Source organism: Cherax quadricarinatus, chromosome 16 (assembly GCF_038502225.1).
Source record: "Cherax quadricarinatus isolate ZL_2023a chromosome 16, ASM3850222v1, whole genome shotgun sequence".
NCBI lineage: Eukaryota > Metazoa > Arthropoda > Malacostraca > Decapoda > Parastacidae > Cherax > Cherax quadricarinatus.
The window spans coordinates 8,691,408-8,709,904 of NC_091307.1; the positions used below are offsets into that span (position 1 = coordinate 8,691,408).

At 39.8% G+C, this 18,497-nt stretch overlaps 1 protein-coding gene across 1 annotated transcript in view; it reads left to right on the forward strand.

The window, feature by feature from the left end:
* The window catches only part of LOC138852758 (uncharacterized), a 95,492-nt gene that overhangs the window by 61,967 nt on the left and 15,028 nt on the right, over positions 1–18,497 (forward strand). The window contains exons 4-6 of the mRNA XM_070085381.1: positions 2,029–2,199; positions 8,571–8,723; positions 17,650–17,895. Of these exons, the coding sequence (XP_069941482.1) occupies positions 2,029–2,199; positions 8,571–8,723; positions 17,650–17,895 (570 nt within the window). The remainder of the gene's footprint in view (positions 1–2,028; positions 2,200–8,570; positions 8,724–17,649; positions 17,896–18,497) is intronic.

The window sequence follows — 18,497 nt, forward strand, 5'->3', positions numbered from 1 at the left end:
ATGTCTGCATTGTTTATTCTGGACCCTATTTTGAAATTGGCATCTTTTTTAATTTGCATGAAATTGGCCAAATGCCAATTTCTGACAACTTTATTAGGTAGTTGAAATCGATAAATGGGCAGTTTCTTGTACTCAATTGATAGAAAGAATGGAGTTCTAATGAAATAGCTATGAGTTTGGTCGACTGGAAGAGAGGAATTGGCGGAAAATAGAGCTCAAAGTCGGCAAAATTGCCGATGCGTATATATCGTCAAGATCGCTGACTTCAAGGGAGCTTAATTCCGTAAATTTTCAATCAAATTTCGTACTTTTGGTGTCATTATCATTGGGAAAAGATTCTCCATCATTTCATAAGAAATTTTTTTTTTTCCCAAAAAAAATTTTGCGACATAGAGTGACAGTTTCAGAAATGGGCTTGCGAAAGTCGAAGGGTTAAGACTACAAATATTTTAAGGTAAGTAACGAGTGAACTGTATATGCATTTTATCACTCTGGGATCCTTTAAATGTCATAGTATATTATGTGTGGGTGGGGTGGCCTGGTATATTAGCCTGGCTGGCTGCCATGCGTACCACACCTGATTTCTTACAATAAATACTACTCATCTCGCCCTACATTAACCCTTAGACTGTTTCGGTCGTATACATACGGCTTACGAGCCACCGTGTTTGACGTATATATACTCATAAATTCTAGCGGCTTCAAATCAAGCAGGAGAAAGCTGGTAGGCCCACATGGGAGAGAATGGATCTGTGTGGTCAGTGTGCACCATATAAAAATAATCCTTCAGCACGCAGTGCATAATGAGAAAGAAAAACCCTGACCGGTTTTTTATTATTATTTTTATTATTTATTATTATTATTATTATTATTATTATTAATTAAAATGTCGACTTTGTGCTCTATTTTCATATAGTATTTATGGGTGTATCCTCATTTTCTTGGTCTCATTTGATAGAATGGAAAATATATAGAAATATAGGTGATTTTGATTGGTTTTACTTTGAAAAGAACCTTGAAATGGAGCTCAAAGTAGGGGAAATGTTTTATTGTTGCTAATGTTCAAAAGTAAACAAATGATGTCATTTTCCAATAAATGTCGAAGTAGCCATTGTAATATGCAGTCATGAATGGGTTGACATTATTTATACAATTATTACAATATTGCAGTAGTCTGCATAACAGTAAATCTTCTATTTTTTGTTTGAATAAAAATTCAAAATATAAAGCAAGAGTAATGTCAGAGGGGCCTGGATTATTATTATTATAATCAAAAAGAAGCGCTAAGCCACAAGGACTATACAGCCCAGAGGGGCCTGGAGACATGACTGATGAACAAAGAAAATGTTATTTTAGAGTCAGGAATGTCTGCATTGTTCATTCTGGACCCTATTTTGAAATTGTCATGTTCTTTAATTTTCGTGAAATTGGCCAAATTGCAAATTTCTGACCTTGTTATTGGGTAGTTGAAATCAGTAAATGGGCAGTTTCTTATTCTCATTAGATAGAAAAAATGGAGTTCTAAAGAAATAGATATGAGTTTGGTTGACTGGAACAATGGAATTAGCCGAAAATAGGGCTCAAAGTGGACGAAATCACCGATTCGTAAATATCGCCAAGGTCGCTAACGTCGCGAGAACATAATTCTGTCAGTTTTCCATCAGATTTCGTTCTTTTGGTGTCATTACAATTGGGAAAAGATTCTCTATCATTTCATTATTTTTTTTTTTTTTCCTCCGGAAATTTTGCGACACCAGGAGACACCTCAGGATTTGGGGTTGCGACAATCAAGGAGTCAAGACTACAAATATTTTAAGACAAGTAATGAGTGTAATATATGTGTATTTTACTTTATTGTTTTTTAATGCCTAGTTCTAATACTAACTTAATATATGTTAGTGTAAACTTATTTAGTATTTATATGCATTTACGAGTGGAAAAAATGGTGTTCCACTTCACGGCGATTTCTGCTTTATGGAAGGGGACCTTAAAAACAATAACACTTAAGCTTTTCCCCCCTTTCTTCAGGAAGGGTGTGCAGTAGAAGACAGACAGTTGATGAACTTAACTCAGGCAACAGAAAATATAGGTCTGGACTCGCCAGCCTTCAACCTTCGCAAGCGGAAGTCTTTTTCAGATTCCACACAATCAGAATCTTCTATTGATTACTCAGGGGGCAAAAGGACTAAAAGATTATCTGTAAGCTATCCATTTTCTGTACAGTTGTAGGTTGGCATTACATTAGTGGGAAGTGTGTGAAGACCTATGCACGGTTCACAACATTTAATGACAAAATGTTTTTGCCATGACTAACTTTTGGTGGTAACAGAGATGCTGTAACAAGTATAGTGTAAGAGGTCATGTGAGTATAGCCTAAAAGCAGAATAACATCTTACAGGTAATTTTGGGTAATTCAGATTACTCAGTAAATATCGTGAATTGTGCATAACATCGGGTAACCTAGATTAATCAGATAATGTCTCTAACTGTGCATGTGTCTTTACATATTTTTGGTATCATCCTGTATGTTCTCCAGCCAGTATGAGGTGTTCTAGCATGATGTATGTAAATGGTCCTTCAGTGCTTTTTTTTTTTTATCTTAGCATATAGTAGTTGCCTACCTAGTCCTTCAGTAATACAGTTAAAAAAAATTGCTTGTCATATGTTATATGTTGGTAGACAGCAAGCAGTCAGGAAGGTACATACTACTGTCCTGCCAAGTGAGTGTGAAACAGAGATTGGGAATTGTTTTACACGATGGTAGGCTAGCTGGTGTCCTTTTTTTTGTCTCAAACATGCGAGATACCAGGTTTATCTTGCTACTTCTACGTACACTTAGGTCACATTACGCATGCATGTACATGCATATATATACATACACATCTGGGTTTTCTTCTGTTTTTTTAATAGTTCTTGTTCTTTATTTCTTCTAAATCTCCATGAGGAAGTGGAAAAGAATTGTTCCTCTGTAAGCCATGCATGTCCTAAGAGACGACTAAAAGGAGCTAATAACATCTACTGCTGTATAAACTACAAGATATGGTTGGTATGTTAAAAAAGAAAAAAAAAAACATTCCAGCCATCTCCCACCTAGGTAGGGTGACCCTACAGAGAAGAATATACAGTGGACCCCCGCATAACGTTGGCATCGCATAGTGTTAAATCCGCATAGCGATACATTTTATCGCTAAAATTTTGCCTCGCATAGTGCTAAAAAATTTGCTCAACGCGATTTGTCCGAGACACGTCCATGCGGCCTGAGCCAGCCTCACTTGTTCTGCCAGTGGCATTGTTTACAAGCCAGCCTCCGCGGTAACATTCAAGCATACAATCGGAACATTTCGTATTATTACAGCCTTTTTATAGTGATTTCACCTGAAAAATTAGTGACCATGGGCCCCAAGAAAGCTTCTAGTGCCAACCCTACAGGAATAAGGGTGAAAATTACTATGGAGATGAAGAAAGAGATCATTGCTAAGTATGAAAGTGGAGTGCGTGTCTCCGAGCTGGCCAGGTTGTATAGTAAACCCCAATCAACCATCGCTTCTATTGTGTCCAAGAGAACGGCAATCAAGGAAGCTGTTCTTGCCAAAGGTTTAACTGTGCTTTCGAAACAGAGATCGCAAGTGATAGAAGATGTTGAGAGACTGTTATTGGTGTGGATAAACGAAAAACAGATAGCAGGCGATAGCATCTCTCAAGCGATCATAAGTGAAAAGGCTAGGAAGTTGCACGAGGATTTAATTAGAAAAAATGCCTGCAACTAGTAGTGATGCGAGTGAATTTAAGGCCAGCAAAGGTTGGTTTGAGAGATTAAGAGGCATAGTGGCATACATAGTGTGATAAGGCATGGTGAGGCTGCCAGTTCAGACCAAAAAGCAGCTGAAAAATATGTGCATGAATTCAAGGAGTACATAGACAGTGAAGGACTGAAACCTGAACAAGTGTTTAATTGTGACAAAACAGGCCTGTTTTGGAAGAAAATGCCAAGCAGGACCTACATTACTCAGGAGGAAAAGGCACTCCCAGGACATAAGCCTATGAAAGACAGGCTTACTCTTCTCATGTGTGCCAATGCTAGTGGTGATTGCAAAGTGAAGCCTTTATTAGTGTATCACTCTGAAACTCCCAGAGCATTCAGGGAAAAGAATATCCTCAAGGCTAATTTGTGTGTGCTGTGGAGGGCAAACAATAAGGCATGGGTCACTAGGGACTTTTTCTATGACTGGTTACACCAAGCATTTGCCCCCACTGTGAAAAATTACCTAACTGAAAAGAAATTAGACCTTAAGTGCCTCCTGGTGTTAGACAATGCCCCTGGTCATCCTACAGACTTGGCAGAGCGACTTTGTGGGGACATGAGGTTCATTAAGGTGAAGTTTTTGCCTCCTAATACCACTCCTCTCCTGCAGCCCATGGACCAGCAGGTTATTGCAAACTTCAAAAAACTGTACACAAAAGCTCTGTTTGAAAGGTGCTTTGTAGTGACCTCAGAAACTCAATCGACTCTAAGAGAGTTTTGGAGAGAGCACTTTAATATCCTCAGTTGTGTAAACCTTATAGGTAGGGCTTGGGAGGGAGTGACTAAGAGGACCTTGAACTCTGCTTGGAAGAAACTGTGGCCAGAATGTGTAGACCAAAGGGATTTTGAAGGATTTGAGGTTAACCCTGAGAATCCTATACCAGTTGAGGAATCAGTTGTGGCATTGGGGAAGTCCTTGGGGTTGGAGATTAGTGGGGAGGATGTGGAAGATTTGGTGGAGGAGGACAATGAAGAACTAACCACTGATTAGCTGCTAGATCAACTTCAACAGCAAGAGGCCTCACCTGAGGAAATTGCTTCGGAGGAGGGGAGAGAGAAATTGAAGAAGTTGCCTACTTCAAAGATTAAGGAAATCTGTGCAAAGTGACTTGAAGTGCAAACCTTCATGGATGAAAATCACCCTCAGACAGCTATTGCAAGCCGTGCTGGTGACTATTACACTGACACTGTTGTGAAACACTTTACGAAAGTCGTAAAGGAACGAGAGGTACAGGCCACTATGGACAGATATGTTGTGTGACAGAAGTCCAGTGACTCTGAAGCTGGTCCTAGTGGCATTAAAAGAAGAAGGGAAGCAACCCCGGAAAAGGACTTGACACCTCAAGTCCTAATGGAAGGGGATTCCCCTTCTAAACACTAAAACCATCCAGTCTCCCCTCCTCCCATCCCATCAATCATCACCACATCTTCAATAAAGGTAAGTGTCATGTAACTGTGCATGTTTTCTTAAGTTTGTGTGTATTAAAATTAATATTTCATGTGGTAAAAAAATTTTTTTCATACTTTTGGGTGTCTTGCACGGATTAATTTGATTTCCATTATTTCTTATGGGGAAAATTAATTCGCATAACGATAATTTCACATAACATTGAGCTCTCAGGAACGGATTAATAGCGTTATGCGGGGGTCCACTGTACTTTCACTGTCACTCATTACTATCCTGCCAGAAGGGTACCGACATCACAGTTCAGATGACTTTCTTAAGCACAATATCCTCACCCTTCCTTCAGAGTACAGGCACTATACTTGCCACCTCCAGACCTCAGGTCTGGCTAACCATTTTTCCTGAATTTTCTCATAAATGTTACCCTGCTTACACTCCAACAGCAAATCTAATAATAAAAACCATTTGCCTCCACTTGTATCTAACACACTTGCAGAAGCCTTTTGGCTGTCCAAGCCCCTAGCATTCAAAGCCTCCTTTACTCCCTCCAACCTTTCCTAAGAAGACTCCTTACCCTTTTTTCCTTCACAGCAGATTTACATGCCCTTCTAGTCATCCAATTTTTCTCCATCCTTACTCAACAACCACTCCCCAGCCCTCTGAATAATACTTACTGTAACTCCACATTTCCTTATGTTCAAATGCGGAGTTTTCTGCATAATGTTTTCACGTATTGCTACCCAGGCTCCACCATGCTGCATTATTCAAAATCCATGCTTCACACCCATACAACAGTGTTGGTACCACTATACTCTGGTACATTTTCCTTTTTGCCTCTTTGGATGAAATTTTTTGTCTACAGAGGCCTCGATACATTTTTCTCACTGTTAATTCTATGGTTTGCTTCTTCTCTCATGGAATCATCTACCAACAAGTTAACTCGTAGATATCTGAACACGTTTAAGTTATCCATATTCCCTCCCTCCAATCTAATATACAATCTCTCATTGCTTCTGCTTTTTTGTACTCTCATCACCTTGCTCTTTCCTATGTTTACGTTAAAATTCCTTCTTTTTTGCATATCCTCCCAAATTTATCCACCAACCCTTGCAAATTTTCTTCCAAATCTCCCAAAAGAACTATATCATAGCAAAGAGTACCTGTGACAACTCTCTCTATCATATTCATCATCTTTCACTCCCACACTTCTAGTTAACACCCTAGCATTCACTTCATTTACAACCCCATCTATAAGTATTGCCAAGCAAGCATTGGCTGAAGAGATTATTTGGTTAATGTGAACTCTGATGTTATGGGACACTGCTTATTCCCATGTCCTCTTTGAATGAGATCTGCAGCCTGTCCCCAAAGTCTATATTCTGTCTGGTTTTCTGGCATTTTCCCCCAGACTTCATAATCTTGCACTTGCTGGGGTTGAATTCAAGCAGCCACTTATATGACTAACCCTTCAGTTTGTTGAGATCCAACTCCAGCCTTTTGCCCTCCTTATCTGTTTTGTATTTTCCTCATTAGTTTAACATCAGCTAATAGATACATCTGACTTGGTCCCACCTGGTATGTTGTTCACATTAACCAGAAACAGCACTGGTCCTAATACTGATCCTTGTGTTACATTGCTTTGTTACTCTTCCCTGATCTGACATATCTTTCTGGACAGTCACTATTTGCTTCTTTTTCCTAAGGTACTCGATCCACTGAGTGTGCCGAGGCATGTGGGGCAAGTGAAGGGAAATATACCCCAGTATAGTAGTACCCACGCTTTTATATAGGTGTGAGAGTAGGGGTGTACTAAAGTATCGGTGCCAGTGAGTATCAGCTAATGTTGATGGTGTTGGTATTAGTGGGAATCGGTTAAGTTTGGTGGTATTGCTTTTAGACTAAAATTGGGTATTGGTTCTGGCAAAAATTTTGGTATTGTCTAATCATTAGTGGAGGCATGGCTTTGAATGTTGCAGTGAGGCAGCAGCTAGAGGCAGTGGAGATGTCATGTTTGAGAGCAGTGTGTGGTTTGAATATTATGCCGAGAATTCTTAGCCTAGGCATTAGAGGACAGTGTGGGATCACCAAGAGTATTCAGAGGTGTGATGAATGGTTTTGAAAACCGACAAGTTGAAAATTGAGGCACTTGTGCACCATATGGGAATCTTTATTTAGGAAACGTTTCACCACACAGTGGCTTCATCAGTCCAATACAAAATAGAAAGGTGCAAGGAGAGGAGGAGATTGAGGTAATCAGTCCCTCATCCTGGAGTCGATGTGTTCAGTCCATCAATCTTGTAGAATGTACAGCATAGGGCCGTAGACGTGGCTTAAATACTGTAGTCAGGTGAGGCGAAGCAGGAGGCGGGGTCATAGTGGTATCATCCACTAGTTGAAGTAGGTCTTCGTCCATAGGTAGGACAAGTTCGAGAATTCTTTGTATCAAGATCCCATGATGATGCAGTGTCTGACAGTTATGATGAATGGTTTTGAAAATCAACTTGTCGGTTTTCAAAACCATGAACCATTCAACCATGAACCATTCATCACAACTGTCAGACACTGCATCATCATGGGATCTTGATACAGAGAATTCTCCAACTTGTCCTACCTTTGGACGAAGACCTACTTCGACTAGTGGATGGTACCACTATGACCCCGCCTCCTCCTGCTTTGCCTCACCTGACTACAGTATTTAAACCACGTCTATGGCCCTATGCTGTACATTCTACAAGATTGATGGACTGAACACATCGCCTCCAGGCTGAGGGACTGATTACCTCAATCTCCTCCTCTCCTTGCACCTTTCTGCTTTGTATTGGACTGATGAAGCCACTGTGTGGCAAAACGTTTCCTAAATAAAGATTCCCATATGGTGCATAAGTGTCTCAATCTTCAGTATTCAGAGGGTTGAGGTATTGTCGAGGTGGTTTGGATATTCTGAGAGAATGGAAAGGGACTGGGTGACAAAGAGGGAGTATTAATCTGAGGTGCATGGATGGAGGGATAGGGGTTGTTCCCTGAACAGTTGGAAGGAGATGATAAAGGAGGTTTTGAGCGCTAGGGACTTGAACATCCAGAAGGCTTTTATGAGTGTGTTGGTGCGTTGTAACATGTGCTGTTGGGGTGTGAGCCAGGTAACGTTTATGAAGGGATTCAGGGAAACTGGTTAGCCAAACTTGAGTAATGAAGAGGGGAAGGACAGTACCTGCACTCTGAAGAGGGATTCTGTTGCTGCAGATGAAGGGTCATCCATTTGATATTTTATAGGCAGTAACTGTAATATGTATATGTTGTGTGGAATTAAATTGCCAATAATTTACCTTGTAGTTTTTAATAATTTTCTTGTAAACCTTTGAACAGACTTCTTACTCTCGTCCTGGACCACCAACACCTGGACGAAAAAGTTTGGGCAGAGGTGACAAGGAAAATCGGCGAGAATCCATTGCTTCTGATATATCACTTCCAAGCTTATCATATCGAGGGAGGAAGCTAATAGACACAAACAAAGTTAAGGTAAAAATTACATCATTTAGTATATTATTTATATTTTTTTTATTAACACATCAGCCATTTCCCACCAAGGCAGGGTGGCCCAAAAAGGAAAAACTTTCATCATCATCATCATTCACTCCATCACTGTCTTGCCAGAGGCATGCCTACAATCCAGTTATAAAACTGCAACATTAACACCCCATTTTCAGAGAGATGTTACTATGTACCATAGTATATTGTCTTCAGTGGCTAGTGTATTTCACTTTTTTTGAATGACTTTATGGATATTTTTATTCTCTGGTTACAATCTCCTTTTAACATTAAAAATTGTCTCACTGCATTTAAATTACAGGTATCAAGCTTTCAGATGCTGTACTGATGTTAACCCTTAACCCTTTGAGGGTTTTCGTCGTACTAGTACGTTTTACGCGTAGGGGTTTTTGACGTACTAGTACTCATAAATTCTAGCGGCCTCAAATCTAGTGGGAGAAAGCTGGTAGGCCTTCATATGAAAGAATGGGTCTATGTGGTCAGTGTGCACAGTCTAAAAAAAATCCTGCAGCACACAGTGCATAATGAGAAAAAAAAAACTTTGACCATTTTTTTTTAATAAATCAGCGACTTTGCAGTGTATTTTCGTATGGTATTTATTGTTGTATTCTAGTTTTCTTGGTCTCATTTTATAGAATAGAAGACATATTACAGAAATTGATATGATTTTGACTGGTTTTACAAAGAAAGGTGCCTTGAAATTGAGCTCAAAGTAGCAGAAATGTTCGATTTTTACCAAACTTCAAAAGTAAACAAATCGTGCCAAGCGTGCAATACACGTCAACTGGTGAGTCTAATATTCTTTCACAAGTGCACCAATAATATTTATACCATTTTTTACACTAATGCAGTAGTCTGCATAACAGTAAATCTTATATTTTTTGTGAAAATAAAAATTCAAAGTGGAAAGCAAAAGAATATAAGAGGGGACTTGAGACATGACTAATGACTAGAGGAAATGTCATTTTAGTGCCAGGAATGTCTTTCTTGTTTATTCTGGACCCTATTCCGAAATTGGCATCTTTTGAAATTTGTGTGAAATTGGCAAAATTGCTAAATTCTGACCACTGTACTGGATAGTTGAATTTCATAAATGAGTGGTTTCTTGCATCCATTCGATAGAAAAAATGGAGTTCTAGCGAAATATTCATGTTTTTTGTCGACTAGTACAGTGAAATTGGCCGAAAATGGGGCTCAAAGTGGGCAAAATCGCCGATGCGCAAACATCGCCGAGACCGCTAACTTTGCGAGAGCATAATTCCGTAAGTTTTCTATCAAATTTCAAACTTTTGGTGTCTTTATGATCGGGAAAAGATTCTCTATCTTTTCATAAGAGAAAATAATTTTTTTTTTTTTTTAAATTTGGCCGACCCTGAGAACGAGTTTCGGAGAGGGCCTGTCGACCCTCAAAGGGTTAAACTTTAGTAAAAAAAAAAAAAGACTACCACACTCTTGTAGCCATTATCTTTTATTATACTGGGTGACAACATGTTATATACATTCAGACTCAGGAATTTGCATGCTTCTTACTCTGTGTGATGTGGTTATGCATTTATACTGAAGACCACTTTGCAGATAGCTTCAGTTAGTCATGGTTTGAGTGGCCACTCTCTCTGGTTGGTATATGATCCTTAAATTTAAAATTAGCCATAAAATTGCATGCAATATGGGCTTATTCTTTCTTTAAATTAAAGCAACATTTTAAAGAAATATTGCGAAAACTTTATATTATTCTCATAAGAATAATATAATGAGATCCATGGAGGAGGAGTAGGGGTCATCCTAGGAAAGGATAGAGGGAGGGGGTAAAAGAGGTTTTGTATGCAAGGGCCTGGACATACAGCAGGCATGTGTGAGTCATGTGTGAGTATGTTTGGAGTGAATGAAGATGAATGGTTTTTGGGACCTGATGAGCTGTTGGAGTGTGAGCAGGGTAATATTTTGTGAAGGGATTCAAGGAAACCAGTTAGCCAAACTTGAGTCCTGGAGGGGTTTGAGATATTGGCTGTTTGGAGTGACGTCTAAACTGTCATATCTGGATGCATCTGCAAAGACAGTGATATGTGAATTATGGTGAAAGTGTTACTTTTTTTTTTTCTTTCTTTCTTTCTTTCTTTAGGTCACCCTGCCTCAGTGGGAGACTGCTGTCTTGTTAAAAAAAAAAAATCCATGGTTTCAGAAATAATGTCAGCACCAATACCCTAACCCCATGACTTACAGGGTTTGTATTTTACATTACAATAAGGAACATTGAAAAGTGTAAGTGGTGGGTATTACCATTGTCTGAGGTTCAGTTCTAACTATGGTTGTGCCAAAATATCAGTATTGGTGGGTATTGGCTAAATTTGGCAGTATTAGTGTCAGCTTAAAACTAAGTACAGCCTCTCCTCACTTAGCAACAGAGTTTCATTTTTAAGACCACGTCGGTAAACAAATTTGTCGCTAAGCAAGGAGCATACTATAATGGTAGTGGGTTTGTGTCGCCCATTTTTTTTATATTGTTTTAATGTCACATTTGCACCATTTATAACATTTTTAGTATGTTTATAAATGTCTGTACAGTGGTGTACTGTGTATTGTAAATAAACCCAGTGAGGAGCAGGGGTGTGGTGGGGACAATAAGGGAACACTGTATCAACATCCGGGTTCCCAGACAATTTAACATCTTACCAGAAGATATCAGAAACACGGCTGGAACCAGTGTAGAAGCCTTCAAGAGGAAACTGGACAAGTATCTTCACCAGGTGCCAGATCAACCAGGCTGTGATGGATATGTAGGGCAGTGGGCCTCCAGCAGCAACAGCCTGGTTGACCAGGCAAGCACCAGATGAGCCTGGCCCATGGCCAGGCTCAGAGAGTAAATAAACTCTCGAAACTCTTCAAAGATTTTTTTTTTTTTTTTTTTTTTTTTTTTTTTTTTCCAACAAGTCGGTCGTCTCCCACCGAGGCAGGGTGACCCAAAAAAAGAAAGAAAATCCCCAAAGAGAAAATACTTTCATCATCATTCAACACTTTCACCACACTCACACATTATCACTGCTTTTGCAGAGGTGCTCAGAATATAACAGTTTAGAAGCATATACGTATAGAGATACACAACATATCCCTCCAAACTGCCAATATCCCAAACCCCTCCTTTAAAGTGCAGGCATTGTACTTCCCATTTCCAGGACTCAAGTCCGACTATATGAAAATAACCGGTTTCCCTGAATCCCTTCACTAAATATTACCCCGCTCACACTCCAACAGATCGTCAGGTCCCAAGTATCATTCGTCTCCATTCACTCCTATCTAACACGCTCATGCACGCTTGCTGGAAGTCCAAGCCCCTCACCCACAAAACCTCCTTTACCCCCTCTTTCCAACCCTTTCGAGGACGACCCCTACCCCTCTTTCCTTCCCCTATAAATTTATATGCTTTCCATGTCATTCTACTTTGATCCATTCTCTCTAAATGACCAAACCACCTCAACAACCCCTCTTCTGCCCTCTGACTAATGCTTTTATTAACTCCACACCTTCTCCTAATTTCCACACTCCGAATTTTCTGCATAATATTTACACCACACATTGCCCTTAGACAGGACATCTCCACTGCCTCCAACCGTCTCCTCGCTGCTGCATTTACCACCCAAGCTTCACATCCATATAAGAGTGTTGGTACTACTATACTTTCATACATTCCCTTCTTTGCCTCCATAGATAACGTTTTTTGACTCCACATATACCTCAACGCACCACTCACCTTTTTTCCCTCATCAATTCTATGATTAACCTCATCCTTCATAAATCCATCCGCCGACACGTCAACTCCCAAGTATCTGAAAACATTCACTTTTTCCATACTCCTCCTCCCCAATTTGATATCCAATTTTTCTTTATCTAAATCATTTGATACCCTCATCACCTTACTCTTTTCTATGTTCACTTTCAACTTTCTACCTTTACACACATTCTCAAACTCATCCACTAACCTTTGCAATTTTTCTTTAGAATCTCCCATAAGCACAGTATCATCAGCAAAAAGTAACTGTGTCAATTCCCATTTTGAATTTGATTCCCCATAATTTAATCCCACCCCTCTCCCGAACACCCTAGCATTTACTTCTTTTACAACCCCATCTATAAATATATTAAACAACCATGGTGACATTACACATCCCTGTCTAAGACCTACTTTTACCGGGAAGTATTCTCCCTCTTTTCTACACACCCTAACCTGAGCCTCACTATCCTCATAAAAGCTCTTTACAGCATTTAGTAACTTACCACCTATTCCGTATACTTGAAACATCTGCCACATTGCTCCTCTATCCACTCTATCATATGCCTTTTCTAAATCCATAAATGCAATAAAAACTTCCCTACCTTTATCTAAATACTGTTCACATATATGCTTCAATGTAAACACTTGATCTACACATCCCCTACCCACTCTGAAACCTCCTTGTTTGTCCGCAATTCTAAATTCTGTCTTACCTCTTAATTCTTTCAATTATAACCCTACCGTATACTTTTCCTGGTATACTCAGTAAACTTATTCCTCTATAATTTTTACAATCTCTTTTGTCCCCTTTCCCTTTATATAAAGGGACTATACATGCTCTCCGCCAATCCCTAGGTACCTTCCCCTCTTTCATACATTTATTAAACAAAAGTACCAACCACTCCAACACTATATCCCCCCCTGCTTTTAACATTTCTGTCATGATCCCATCAGTTCCAGCTGCTTTACCCCCTTTCATTCTACGTAATGCCTCACGTACCTCCACCACACTTACAGTCTGCTCTTCTTCACTCCTAAAAGATGGTATACCTCCCTGGCCAGTGCATGAAATTACCGCCTCCCTTTCTTCCTTAACATTTAAAAGTTCCTCAAAATATTCTCGCCATCTACCTAATACCTCCCTCTCCCCATCTACTAACTCCCCTACTCTGTTTTTAACTGACAAATCCATACTTTCCCTAGGCTTTCTTAACTTGTTTAACTCACTCCAAAATTTTTACTTTATTTTTTATTATTATCACACCGGCCGATTCCCACCAAGGCAGGGTGGCCCGAAAAAGAAAAACTTTCACCATCATTCACTCCATCACTGTCTTGCCAGAAGGGTGCTTTACACTACAGTTTTTAAACTGCAACATTAACACCCCTCCTTCAGAGTGCAGGCACTGTACTTCCCATCTCCAGGACTCAAGTCCGGCCTGCCGGTTTCCCTGAATCCCTTCATAAATGTTACTTTGCTCACACTCCAACAGCACGTCAAGTATTAAAAACCATTTGTCTCCATTCACTCCTATCAAACACGCTCACGCATGCCTGCTGGAAGTCCAAGCCCCTCGCACACAAAACCTCCTTTACCCCCTCCCTCCAACCCTTCCTAGGCCGACCCCTACCCCGCCTTCCTTCCACTACAGACTGATACACTCTTGAAGTCATTCTGTTTCGCTCCATTCTCTCTACATGTCCGAACCACCTCAACAACCCTTCCTCAGCCCTCTGGACAACAGTTTTGGTAATCCCGCACCTCCTCCTAACTTCCAAACTACGAATTCTCTGCATTATATTCACACCACACATTGCCCTCAGACATGACATCTCCACTGCCTCCAGCCTTCTCCTCGCTGCAACATTCATCACCCACGCTTCACACCCATATAAGAGCGTTGGTAAAACTATACTCTCATACATTCCCCTCTTTGCCTCCAAGGACAAAGTTCTTTGTCTCCACAGACTCCTAAGTGCACCACTCACTCTTTTTCCCTCATCAATTCTATGATTCACCTCATCTTTCATAGACCCATCCGCTGACACGTCCACTCCCAAATATCTGAATACGTTCACCTCCTCCATACTCTCTCCCTCCAATCTGATATTCAATCTTTCATCACCTAATCTTTTTGTTATCCTCATAACCTTACTCTTTCCTGTATTCACCTTTAATTTTCTTCTTTTGCACACCCTACCAAATTCATCCACCAATCTCTGCAACTTCTCTTCAGAATCTCCCAAGAGCACAGTGTCATCGGCAAAGAGCAGCTGTGACAACTCCCACTTTGTGTGTGATTCTTTATCTTTTAACTCCACGCCTCTTGCCAAGACCCTCGCATTTACTTCTCTTACAACCCCATCTATAAATATATTAAACAACCACGGTGACATCACACATCCTTGTCTAAGGCCTACTTTTACTGGGAAAAAATTTCCCTCTTTCCTACATACTCTAACTTGAGCCTCACTATCCTCGTAAAAACTCTTCACTGCTTTCAGTAACCTACCTCCTACACCATACACTTGCAACATCTGCCACATTGCCCCCCTATCCACCCTGTCATACGCCTTTTCCAAATCCATAAATGCCACAAAGACCTCTTTAGCCTTATCTAAATACTGTTCACTTATATGTTTCACTGTAAACACCTGGTCCACACACCCCCTACCTTTCCTAAAGCCTCCTTGTTCATCTGCTATCCTATTCTCCGTCTTACTCTTAATTCTTTCAATTATAACTCTACCATACACTTTACCAGGTACACTCAACAGACTTATCCCCCTATAATTTTTGCACTCTCTTTTATCCCCTTTGCCTTTATACAAAGGAACTATGCATGCTCTCTGCCAATCCCTAGGTACCTTACCCTCTTCCATACATTTATTAAATAATTGCACCAACCACTCCAAAACTATATCCCCACCTGCTTTTAACATTTCTATCTTTATCCCATCAATCCCTTATTTTCACTTATTTTCATTAAAATTTCTTGACAGTGCCTCTCCCACTCTTTCATCTGCTCTCCTTTTGCACTCTCTCACCACTCTCTTCACCTTTCTTTTACTCTCCATATACTCTGCTCTTCTTATAACACTTCTGCTTTGTAAAAACCTCTCGTAAGCTACCTTTTTCTCTTTTATCACACCCTTTACTTCATCATTCCACCAATCACAGGACAAAGGAAAAAGGACAAAGGAAATCAGCTCTCATATACATTATTTAGGGATGCATACTGGTCAGAGAGCCAGTTGAAAGTTTGAGTCATCGGTAAACGAGTACGGCGCTAAGTGAGGAGAGACTCTGTAGGTATCGGTAAATTACTTGGTATTGTCCCTTCCCTACTTCAAACAATCTTTAGACCTGGAGACACAAGTCAGCAAAATCAAAATGTTGCATAACTCAGTTAGCTCATTCACCCTTATACACCTACCTCCTCACCTTGTAAGGAGGCAGGTGTGGAGGATTATATTGTTTGTTTTTCCTTTTTGTTGACCTACTCACAGTATACACACAAATTGATTTTCATTTTACATATGTTTTCAGTATAGAACTCTTTAAAACTAAATAACGTGCAAAAAAAGGTAAAAGTCTCTTGGGGAAATTAAAGTACAATACGGTAAATGTCTGATGAAATGGCTTAGTAGTGAGAAAGGGGTGTCTGCTTTAGTGAAAAATCAGTTATATTCAAAATTTTGATTAAGTGGATGTTGCTTAATTGACCAACTACCAGACATGAACAAACATCCGGTAAAACAGACTGTTGTATTGATATGACCAGTCATACAAAGAAATGGTGTAATGAGGAATCTGTGGAGACAATATTATCCATGGAAGCAAAGAGAAGAATGTACAAGAGTATAGTAATACCAATGCTCTTATATGGGTGTGAAATATGGGTGATGAATGTTGCAACAAGGAGAAGGCTGCAGGCAGTGGAGATGTCATGTCTGAGGGCAATGTGTGGTGTGATTATAATGCAGAGAATCCAAAATTTGGAAATTATGAGGAAGTGCGGGATTACCAAAACTGTTATCTACAGGGCTGAGGAGGGGTTGTTGAGGTGGTTCGGACATGTAGAGAGGATTGAATGAAATAGAATGACTTCTCCAGTGGAGGGAAGATGGGGTAGGGGTCAGCCTAGGAAAGGGAGGGAGAGGGTCAAGGAGGTTTTGTGTGCGAGGGGCTTTGACTTCCAGCAAGTGTGTGTGAGCATTTTAGATAGGAGCAAATGGAGTCAAATGGTTTTAAGGGCTTGACTTGCTGTTGGAGTATGAACAAGGTAACATTTATGAAAGGATTCAGGGAAACTGTTAGGCCGGATTTGAGTCCTGGAGATGGGAAGTACTGTGCCTGCATTCTGAAGGAGGGGTGTTAATGTTGCAGTTTTATAACTGTCATATGAGCTTGTATCTGGCAAGACAGTGATGGAGTGAATGGTGATAATTTTTCTTTTTCGGGCCACCCTGCATTGATAGGAGATGGCTGATATGTTAATTAATAAAATAATAAATACAAGGAAATAGCTGGTACAAGCATGCTTTGATTCATTCTCTCTCTCTTTTTCTTCTCTCTATCCAGACTTGAGTCCTGGAAATGGGAAGTACAATGCCTCCACTTTAAAGGAGGGGTTTTGGATACTGGCAGTTTGGAGGGATAAACTGTTGTATCTGAGTGCCTCTGTATAGACAGTGATTATGTATGAGTGATGGTGAAAGTGTTGAATGATGATGATTTTTTTTTTCTTTCTTTTTGAGTCACCATGCCTTGGTGAAAAACGGCTGATGTATTTAAAAAACAATATATACTTCACTCCACACTGTGACATTTCTTCTTTTAAAGTACAGTAATTTTCTTTCTTTTACACTAGCTTGCTGCTTCAATTTAATAAGTAGCTCTCTGTGTATCACCATAAACATGAAAATGATAGGGTTTGTTGATTATAAGTTCCTTACGAAGAAAAATAGAAAGTTTCTTCATTATAACATGCCCACAGGATGGGTATGGGGTGCATAATAAAGATATTAAACTAACTAACTTATAACATGCTTGCAAAGAAAAGATAAATGGTGTTAATTATAACTTGCATATGTAAAGATAATGCTGCAGTTAAAATGTTTTAACAGGAAAGTCCTCAATCAGCATATTCTGGTGGATCTCCGGTCTCAAGCCGTCGACAAACCAGGAGTACTCACTCTGTCAACTCTCCAAGCTCTACTTCAGTCCACTCCTTTCGATCTCCTGGTGGTGTTACTGTGCTAAGCAAGAAAGGACTGACCCCACGTGGGAAGAAAGGAATGACACCATCTTCATTGCGCAAGATTCTTGCTAAAGGCAAATCTCCTTGGAGGAAACTTGATAATGAGCAAGAGGTAATATTTTTTTTTTACATGCTGGCCCTCTCCCATCAAGGCAGGGTGACCCGAAAAAGAAATATTCACTATCGTTCACACTATCACTAGTGGTCTTGCCAGAGGTGCACAGATACGGCAGTTTAGATGTCCCTCTGAACAGTAAATATCCCAAACCCCTCCTTAATTTTCAGTGTAGGCACTGTACTAAACTTGTAAAAAACTGTATAGAAAAAACTGCAAAATGCATTATAATGCAAGTACTGTATGTCTAAGTTGAATACATTTTTATTTCTGCTTAAATATGCTTATCCTCAGCTTTGAGTGCCTAAACATTTTATGTATATAGTGTTTTGTTTTTTTCCTCTCTTAATAATTTCCACCATGGCAGGGTGATCCAGATAAAAAAAAATACATTCATCCATCTTTCAGTCAGTTGCTGTCTTGCCAGAAATGTACTGACATCACATTTTAGATTTCCCTCCAACTACAACATTGGGCAAAACGCCAAATCTCTCTTTCTCTCTCTCCTGTTATCTTTCTTTTCCTCTTGCCATTTCCATGATCTAATCAGCATGTTCCTTAGCAATGTGTTTATTTGTGTGTGTGTGTTATTTGTATTA